Source organism: Carlito syrichta, unplaced genomic scaffold (genome assembly GCF_000164805.1).
Source record: "Carlito syrichta isolate Samal-C Ts95f unplaced genomic scaffold, Tarsius_syrichta-2.0.1 Scaffold92604, whole genome shotgun sequence".
Taxonomy (NCBI): domain Eukaryota; kingdom Metazoa; phylum Chordata; class Mammalia; order Primates; family Tarsiidae; genus Carlito; species Carlito syrichta.
In genome coordinates this window covers 260,989-269,410 of record NW_007036700.1, presented here as the reverse complement: position 1 = coordinate 269,410, position 8,422 = coordinate 260,989, and the positions used below count along the sequence as shown (strand labels likewise).

Here is an 8,422-nt window from a genome sequence, read left to right as displayed (position 1 = left end):
CCTCAACCTGCTAGGCTTAGGTGATCCTTCTACCTCAGCCTTCCAAATACCTGGGACCACAGGCACGTGCCACCACGCCCGGCTAATTTTTTGATTATTGTAGAGATGTCTTGCCAAGTTGCCCAGGCATCCCAAAGTGCTGGGATTATAGGCATGAGCCACTGCGCCCAGGCTGCCCTGGCATTTCTTTTTGTTCTTTGTAGCCTCTGTCTTCCTTGAATTCATTTGAATGTAGCATAAAGTGATTTAAAATCTCAGCACATAATTCTTTATGGTATTGTAAGTCTTCAAGTTTGTATGTTGCTCACAAAGTTCTAACATTTCTTTGTTTTAATTTTAAAATTGCTTCTTACAAATTTGCAGCCAGGGGAGTCCTTAATACAATTTGTTGGCTACTACTTTGACATGGGTGCAGGGCAACTGACAAGAAAAATTTAATAGTAAATAAAGGGACCAGGGTGGAGAGGGGTAAACTATTAGCTCTTCATGGGGCAGAATACAATGTGCCCCTCCCTGTTGCAAGGCTGTATCTTCAGCCAGTTCCCCACCCCCACTCCCAGCAGCCAGTTCATGTACTGCAACAACAGGGTGAGTAGATGTCAGGTAGTGTTTGGTTTATTATCTTAGTGTTGTCACAGTGATAAGAACCCCAGAGTGAGAAAAGGAACTCCTACTTGAACCTACTTGCCATCCTTGTTTGACCTGGGGCTCAGAGCCTTTAGGCCTTTCCTTTGCCATTTGCATGTGACCAGAAATGAAACTGATTCCTTTTCCAGCACTAGCTGTGCCATGTTCATGGGAGGTCAGGAGCTGTACACAGGTATCCAGCTTGGCTACAAGATTACCGGTTCCCACAGGGCTGGATTTCTCAGCTTGCTGGTAAACCAGTGACAGGCACTTCACTGCCCCAGGGTAGCTGGCTACCTTTCTGAACTTCTGTCCCAATGTGACATAACTGCCACCATTCAGGATGGCTACCCACATCTGATACAGACACCATGACTTATAAGCCAACAGGGCTTCCTCCTTAGAACAGTGCCCGTGCAATCTTCCTCCCTGTGGCCTTGATCCTGGGAAAGGAGCCCCCTCCTCCCTCACTCGGAGGAGTTCCTGAGGCAGAGGGGCCGCTGGTGTGGCCTAGTATAGCAGTAGAGGACCTTCGTCGCTGGCGCAGGAGGAAATCATGTGAGGTTCCATCCATAGCGTAGAAAACGTTAGCCGAGGGTGGGATAGTCAGCTCTGCAGGTTCAGAGGATGGATGTCAAGCACAGACATAGCTGTTCCCCACACACCGCCCAGATGTGGAGGTACTCCATCATCCTCCCAAGTCTGTCTTTCCCTCATGGTTCTGACCTCGCTCCCCTGGTAGCAGCTGGACCAGCTCATACTCTGAAGCCACCGCAGAGTCACGATTGTTTTTCTTAAGGACACGACTGATAACACTTGGAGCCTTGTCCTGGCTTGTCACCTGGCGGGACAGAAGACCAAAAGAACAATAATTTAGCCATGATGGCCTGCTTCCCATCCTTCCAACCTCAGCCATTGACCCAACCTAAAAAGATTACTGGTATCTAAAATGAACAGGGAAACCCACTATGGTGACTCCCTGTTTCCAATAAACCTGCCTACATAGGGCCCAGTGAAATAGGGTTGCTCCCCTATGAGAAAACTGATTTTGTTTCTGAAAATCTATTATGGCCACCAGAACTTCAGGGTGCAGCAGCTAATGCAAAGTAGCCATCAAAACATAACTGCCAAAACCAAACATCAAAATTAAAACTAGAATAAATTCCATTTGGCTGCCCAAACCCAAGACAACATTTATAGTCCAACAAGGTACCATCCTTCACCTCCACCCCCAAGCCAATGCTCCCTCACCAAGATGCTCTTATAGACACTGCCATCTTCCCCCAGCTCCATCTGGACTCGGATGATTCGACAATCAGAGGACCCTGGCCCAGATCCCCCTCCCCCATGTCCAGTCCCCCTGGAGGCCCCTTCTCCTGCACTCCCACTCAGCGGAGAGCCACAGGAGGCTGAGCGGCGGTGACCTCGAGAAGGCCTGGGGGAGGAGGCTGGGGGAGAGAGGTGGCTAGGGTCAGCTGGACTGTGCAGGGATGGACTGCTTTCCAGGGCAGAGTCTAGTGATGAGACAGATGGCCACTTCATGTGCTAGGAACAAAAACATGGGGAGACTGGCATGAAGACAGGGAGGCTAAGGAAGAAACATTCACAGAGCCGGGGTCAGTGTCAAGTTTAGAGGTCAGGAGCAGAGCTCACCTGGGCCAGCCGGGTCAGCAGAGGAGCAGGGGTTCCAGTTGCTTCATCTCCCCCCATACTGGGCCGGTCCCAGGACACAAGGGGAGTGGGACCCCCAACAGAGCCCAGAACCCTAAAATGGCAGGAGATTGGGAGGGTCAGAGGAAGAATGGAAAGTCCCAAGAAACCATCCCCAACCGCTGAATCTCTCACTCTGTCCACTGCGAGATGACCAGTGTTGGCCGAAGCACCCGTGGGGCAGAGGGGTCACTGGTACCAGGTGGCTCCACCTCACAGGACACACGGTGGCTGGGGTAGGGACAATAGGCAGAGATCAGGACGTAACACCAACCCTCCACACCCAACAAGAGCCCGGAAGTTCCAACCTTGCCCAACCAGTCACCTCTGGGCCTCTGTCAGTGGCCGGAGCCCCTGCAGCCACCGTTGGATATCATGGTCAGGTCGGAGGTCATAGCCACGACACTCGTTCTGGAGCCGTCGCAACTCAGAAAGGACAGCAAACTCCTGGGAAGGAGCCCTCAAACTGCAGGAGCCAAAACTCAGGAACCCCCGACTTTCCCCGCCTTCTTCCCTTACTAGGACACAGATAGAGATGCCTAGCATCCAGCCCATGCATTCCTCTCACCTTCCTCCGCTTGTCAAAATTGATGTAGCCATTCTGCAAGGAAAATGGGGAGGGGATGAAAGTACTAGCCTTGCCTTCCAGGTCACAGAAAGAAGAATCCATCTTAATTGCACACACATCCACATCCAACTCAAACCTTCCCTCTGGCCTCTCTGACTCCTCCATCACTCCTCGCCCTCCCTCTCTATCTATCTATGCACTCTCGACCCTTTAAATTGTGTACCGGGGGACCCCCAAAAAGGAAATTTATTTATTAAAGATTTGTGTATTTATTCTTACATGTTTAAACCTTAGTCACCTTCAAAATACTCTCCATTTGATGCAATACACCTATCGAGACACTTTTTCCACTGCTCAAAATAGCTTTTTTTTGTTGTTGTTGTTTTTTGGGGGGGGGTTTGAGTCAAAGTGTTGCCCAGGCTGGAGTGCTTGCCACGGTCACAGTCACTGCAGCCTCAACCTGATGCTGAGCTCAAGCAATGCTTCCCCTTCAGCCTTCCAAGTAGCTGAAACTACAGGCACACACAATCGCACCTGGCTAACTTTTTTATTTTTTTTATTTATTTTATTTTATTTTATTTTTTTGAGTTGGAGTCTCACTCTGTCACCCAGACTGGAGTGTAATGGCCGCTCCCAGCCACTGCAGCCTTGACCTGCTGGGCTCTGGCGATCCTTCTGCCTCAGCCTTCCAAGTAGCTGAAACTACAGGCACGCGCTACCATGCCCAGCTAGTTTTTTATTTATAGTGGAGATGAGGTCTCGCCAAGTTGCCCAGGTGGGTCTCGAACCCACGGGCTCGGGCAATCCACTCACCTCGGCCTCCCAAAGTGCTGGGATTACAGGCTGAGCCACTGAGCCCGGCCTAATTTTTTTATTTGTTTATTGTTGAGATGAAGTTTCATCAAGTTGCCTGGGCTGGTCTCAAACCCTTGCCTGGGATTAGACAATCCTCTCGCCTCTGCCTCCCAAAGTGCTGGGATTACGTGAGCCACTATACCCAGCCTCAAAACAGTTTTTAAACTCATCAATTTTGATGCCTCTTAGTACTTCTGCTGTTTTTTGTTTTACCTCTTCCACATCAGTCTCTTTGAAGATTTTTAATCCAGGGAAACAAAAAAAAGTCACTTGGTGGGGGAGACTGGGTGAATAGGGAGGGTGAGGCAGGGGGTTCATGCATCTTTGGTCAAAATCTGCTGAACACTCAGCAGTTGGATGGTCATGGTGAAAGAACCAGTCACCTCTTTGCCACAACTTGGGACCTTTCTTCCACAAATCGTGGCGCAACCTTCGCAAAACTTCCAGATAAAAACTTTGATTGATGGTTTGATCCAGAGGAACAAATTCCAAGTGTACTACAAGGGGCCTGCCCTCCAAAAGATAATTCTGGTTTTTGGGGGGGTCCCCCCTTGTATCTCAGGTAGAAAATGTGTCTATTTTACAAATGAGAAAACTAGGGCTCAAAGAAGCTAAGGAACTTGCCCAAGGGCTCAGTATTTATTGAACAACTTCTATATATGCTTGTTTCAGGCATGTTCTAAACACTTGCCAAACATGAGTTCATTTAGCCCTCACAATAACAGACAGATGTAGATACTGAGGCTAGTTTCCCATTTACAGATCACTAAGGCACACAGAGGTTCAGCACCTGGCTACAGTAACTGATCTGGCTGCAGAGCTCTACTCTCAGCTATTTGTACTTTTTGGAGTGAGTGAGGTCTATCTGACTCGGCAGCCCACTTGTTATGCCATCCATCTCAGTGCACACACATACCACACCACCAACCTCCAGCTCATCCTTGGAGGCTGCATCCAGCATCACGAGGTCCTTCAGGAAGGTGCCAAGGTATGGGACCACGCCCTGAGATCAGGGGTCTGGGTCAGACACCCCTGCCACCCTTTCCCTCCCCATTGCCTCAGAGAACAGATTTCATTCTCCACACCCCTCTGCACCTCCCTTTCCCACGCCACAGACTGCTACCCCAAATCCGGTCCTTACTCCTTCTAAAGCCATCTTCCCACCCCCGCTAGGCACTCACCCCTCCCCGGGAGCCAGACCTCGGGGCCTTCTTGGAGTGTGGTTCCAGAAGGGGTTGCAGCTTCACCTCCTAGTGGTGACAAAACAAGGATATGGAGGAGGAGTAGAGAGCACGCATGGCTAGGAATGCCAGAAAATGGCCTCACCTGCAGGAGTAGCTCTCGGCTCTGGGAATAATTATCCTTCTCAGAAAAAATCTGGCAGAGACTGGAAAAGACTCTGAGGCTGTCCCTGGGAAGGGAGGACAGTGGCCCTGAAGACAGGCCTGGCTCAACCACCCACTTCCCAGACCTCTGAGGAGCACCCACCCCAGTCCCGTGCCCCATCCTCCCCACCTGGTTGCTTCCCCCCAAGCTGCCCGAAGCCGGTGAATGGGGCTGGACTGCAGGGCTGACACAACAGCATAAACTGAAGAGAAGTTTCGAAGCAGCCGGCACTCCTGTGGAGGTCCAAGAGGAAACTAAGACTGTGGGAGCCCTTTCCACTCCATGGTCCCCAACCACAGGGCAAGCCTCTTACCTCTGCCACGCGGATCCACTTCTCCAAGAGCCGGGCCCTCTGTGGGGGACGGAGTGGCCGTATGGTCACCTCCCCAGGCCCCTCTCCGGTTGAAGTGGCCCCCAAAACAGAGCTAACCACTGCCCCTGCCACTTTGTTGAACTGTGTGACAGTAGCTCGGACAGATGGGCATAGGTGGGAATGTCCTGGTCGGTCTCTGTGACCCCACAGGCCCCCCAGGCACTGTGAAGGGATCAGATTGAGAAACAGCTCCTGCAAGGCAGAGGTCAGAGGTTAAAGTTCATAGTCAAGTGAGGTCAGCCTTCCAAAATCAGGTATCTGAGGATCTCAGGTGGCCAAGGAACCAGAGGGGCACAGGGCTTGAAGGGTAACAACCAAGGGGAAAGGGGGAAAGGTCAAAATGGTAGACGGAAGAGGCTAGGAGCTGGATCAGAAAGGGTTGGAAGCAAGGGAAGGATCTGGAGTCAAGGAGAGACTAGTAAGGGGTCAGGGGGCATGGGAGTCAGAGGTCAGGGTCTCACCGCATCTAGCAGGGTCAGCTGTTCGGCCAAGTGGTCAGCGAGGAACACCAGGACATCCGTGGGGTCAGCAGGGGGGTCGCCGGGGAGGGCCAGGGGCTTAGGAAGGTCGGGGGCCTGGGGGTCCACCCGGGACCGGAGGTTGCGGATGAGGTCAGCGCTGCCCCCCCCAACACCCTCCCCTGCTGCATACCCTGTCCGAAGTAAGCAGCTCTCAAGCCGGTCAAGCTGACCCTTGACCTCAGAGCCAAAATCCTCAGGGTGAGAGGCCAGCCAGGTTGACAGTACAGAGATGGCTACCCTGGGAGAAGGGGAATCAGCCAAGGGTCAGAGGCAAAGCTGGAGCATGGGCAGCAGGGACTGTGAAACTAAGAAGTAGGGGTCACTCACCCTGTTGTCCTCTCTAGTTCATCAGTAGGATGAGATTCAAGGGCTTCTAGCCTGAGGAGGAGAAAAGAACCTTGCTGTCCATTCTTCCCAAACCCCCAATGGCTTTGACTATTTTGGTGGGATATTGGGGCTTTAGGAAGTCCAGACACCTCCACAACCCTTGGTCCCTTGTGACCCTAACCTGTCAACCATAAGCCCTAGGAGGGCAGGCGTGGAGATGAAGGCCTGGTGGGTGGCCAGAAAGGCTGACATGAAGGTCACGTCAGCCCCTGATGTCCGGGTATCCAGTAGGTGTCGGACCAGGGCCTCCAGAGTGCCAGCTCGGAGCCGTCGGGAGGAACGCGGGGGAGGTGTGGGGGCCTGGAGGGCACAGAGAGATGGTCACTCACTGATCCTTTCTTCAACTCTGCCCCTACATCTCTGAGGACAATCCCAGACACAGGAGATGATCCGGGCTTATTTTGCTGAGATTCAGAGAGGGCAAAAGACTTGGCCCGGTCACACAGAAGAGTCCAGGACTCCAGACTTCCAATCTAGCAATCTGGCCAGAAAGTAAGCCAGAGGAAGGGATACTGGGAGTGACAAGTCAGAGGAGAGAAACCAAAGTCATGATCTCACCAAGGGATCAAGAGGCCGATATTGGCGGCTTGTGACAGTAAAGGTAGCACCATCCTCCTCCTCATCCCAGACAGACACAGGGGCCTGGAGGAGCAAGGAAAAGGAAGTCAGACAGTTTCACACCACCCCCCACTGCCCTCTGCCCTCATACACCCCAGGCCCTCCCTGCTCCTCCCTTTGTACCCCTCACCTGTGGTGGCGGGGGATAGTACCAGCGAGTGCGAGGGGTGGGGGGGGCTGGTGACCCCAGGTCTCCCCCACTGGAGCCCAGACAGCCCCCCCCCAGCCGCCTCAGGGCCCGGTGGAGTCGAGGGGGTTGCAGTCGGGGGGTGGATGGAGTGCAGGAACCCTGATCCTGGAGACTCCCGAAGCCCCTTCCCCCCAGAGCTGAACCCCAACACAGCAGACAAGCAGGGTGCAAAGGGCAGGAGAGGAAAGGGAGAGGCAGAAAGCCAGAGGCAGCGACCTCAGTCACAGGCACAGCCACATGCCCCGCCCTCCCCCGCCTAGGACCTGACTAGCCCAAAGACTTAATCCTTTCCCTCAGGCCCCCTTTCACCCTGGTCCCCTGGGGTAGGGCCTCCTCTATCTCAGCCCAGGAAACCCCCTGAAGGTGGCAGCTCCAATCCCAATACAGGAAGGAGAAGGGGAAGTAGGGATGATGGGGGGGTAGACTCAAGAGAGTCACGTGGCCCCAGCCCCTCCCCCGACGGATCCCGAAAAACCAGCCCTGCCAGTCACCCTGCCCTCACCCACTGTCTGGACCCAGGAGTCCAAGGCCTCCGGGCCCCATATCCTGCGCCTGACCCCCACCATTAGTCCATAAGGAAAGCAAGTGACCACTCTACCCAGCCTGGGTTCGTCCCCCCAGGTCTCAGAACCTTGATTTCCCCGCCTTTACCCAGCCCCATGGCCGGGGGAAGGGGGGGGAAGGTGAATAGGGAGAGGGGGAAGGAGGGAGGGGTCACGAAATCTGAGGGTTCCCTCCCCAATCCCAGAGTCACAGGAGGTGGTTACTGTGGAAACAAACCCCTCCCCGCCAAACAAAAACAAGGAGGGAGACAGGGACCAAGACATAACTACTCAGAGAGGCAGGCACACTCGGGCAGGCAGAGGCAGAGAGGGCCAGAGACCCGCAGGGACAGCCAGCCGGACGTTCCAGGCAGGAACAGGGCAAGTTCCTGCGGGCAGGTCCTGAGTCACATTGACAGAGAACCACAGAGACGTCCAGACTCCCCCAAGCAGGGAGACAGGCAGAGGGGCGCGGGAATAACTGAGGGGAGGAAGAGATGCAGGGACCCAGAGACAGCAAGAAAAGTAGAAATCTCCGAAATATATCCGCGCCCTACCTCCCACCACCCGTGTCTCACCTCTTCTTCTTCTTCCTCCTCCTCTTCCTCCTGCCCCCCGCCCACGACCTGGCCTCCCGGGCCCCCA

General features: G+C 53.7%; 1 protein-coding gene across 2 annotated transcripts in view; it reads right to left on the bottom strand.

The window, feature by feature from the left end:
* Positions 1-589: 589 nt before the first annotated feature.
* Positions 590-8,422, bottom strand: part of RGL2 (ral guanine nucleotide dissociation stimulator like 2) — an 8,640-nt gene continuing 807 nt past the window's right edge. Inside the window, exons 2-17 of one of the 2 annotated variants that reach the window (XM_008060195.1) lie at positions 6,986-7,069; positions 6,549-6,727; positions 6,368-6,418; positions 5,981-6,278; positions 5,460-5,711; positions 5,276-5,379; positions 5,087-5,171; positions 4,942-5,010; positions 4,689-4,763; positions 2,906-2,938; positions 2,663-2,784; positions 2,473-2,568; positions 2,281-2,392; positions 1,879-2,172; positions 1,354-1,468; positions 590-1,239 (exon numbers count right to left, since the gene is read on the bottom strand). In XM_008060195.1, coding sequence (XP_008058386.1) covers positions 1,028-1,239; positions 1,354-1,468; positions 1,879-2,172; positions 2,281-2,392; positions 2,473-2,568; positions 2,663-2,784; positions 2,906-2,938; positions 4,689-4,763; positions 4,942-5,010; positions 5,087-5,171; positions 5,276-5,379; positions 5,460-5,711; positions 5,981-6,278; positions 6,368-6,418; positions 6,549-6,619 — 1,989 coding nt within the window. In that variant the 5' untranslated portion in view covers positions 6,620-6,727; positions 6,986-7,069 and the 3' untranslated portion in view covers positions 590-1,027. The remainder of the gene's footprint in view (positions 1,240-1,353; positions 1,469-1,878; positions 2,173-2,280; positions 2,393-2,472; positions 2,569-2,662; positions 2,785-2,905; positions 2,939-4,688; positions 4,764-4,941; positions 5,011-5,086; positions 5,172-5,275; positions 5,380-5,459; positions 5,712-5,980; positions 6,279-6,367; positions 6,419-6,548; positions 6,728-6,985; positions 7,070-8,422) is intronic. The other variant, XM_021713466.1, reaches the window with a different exon arrangement.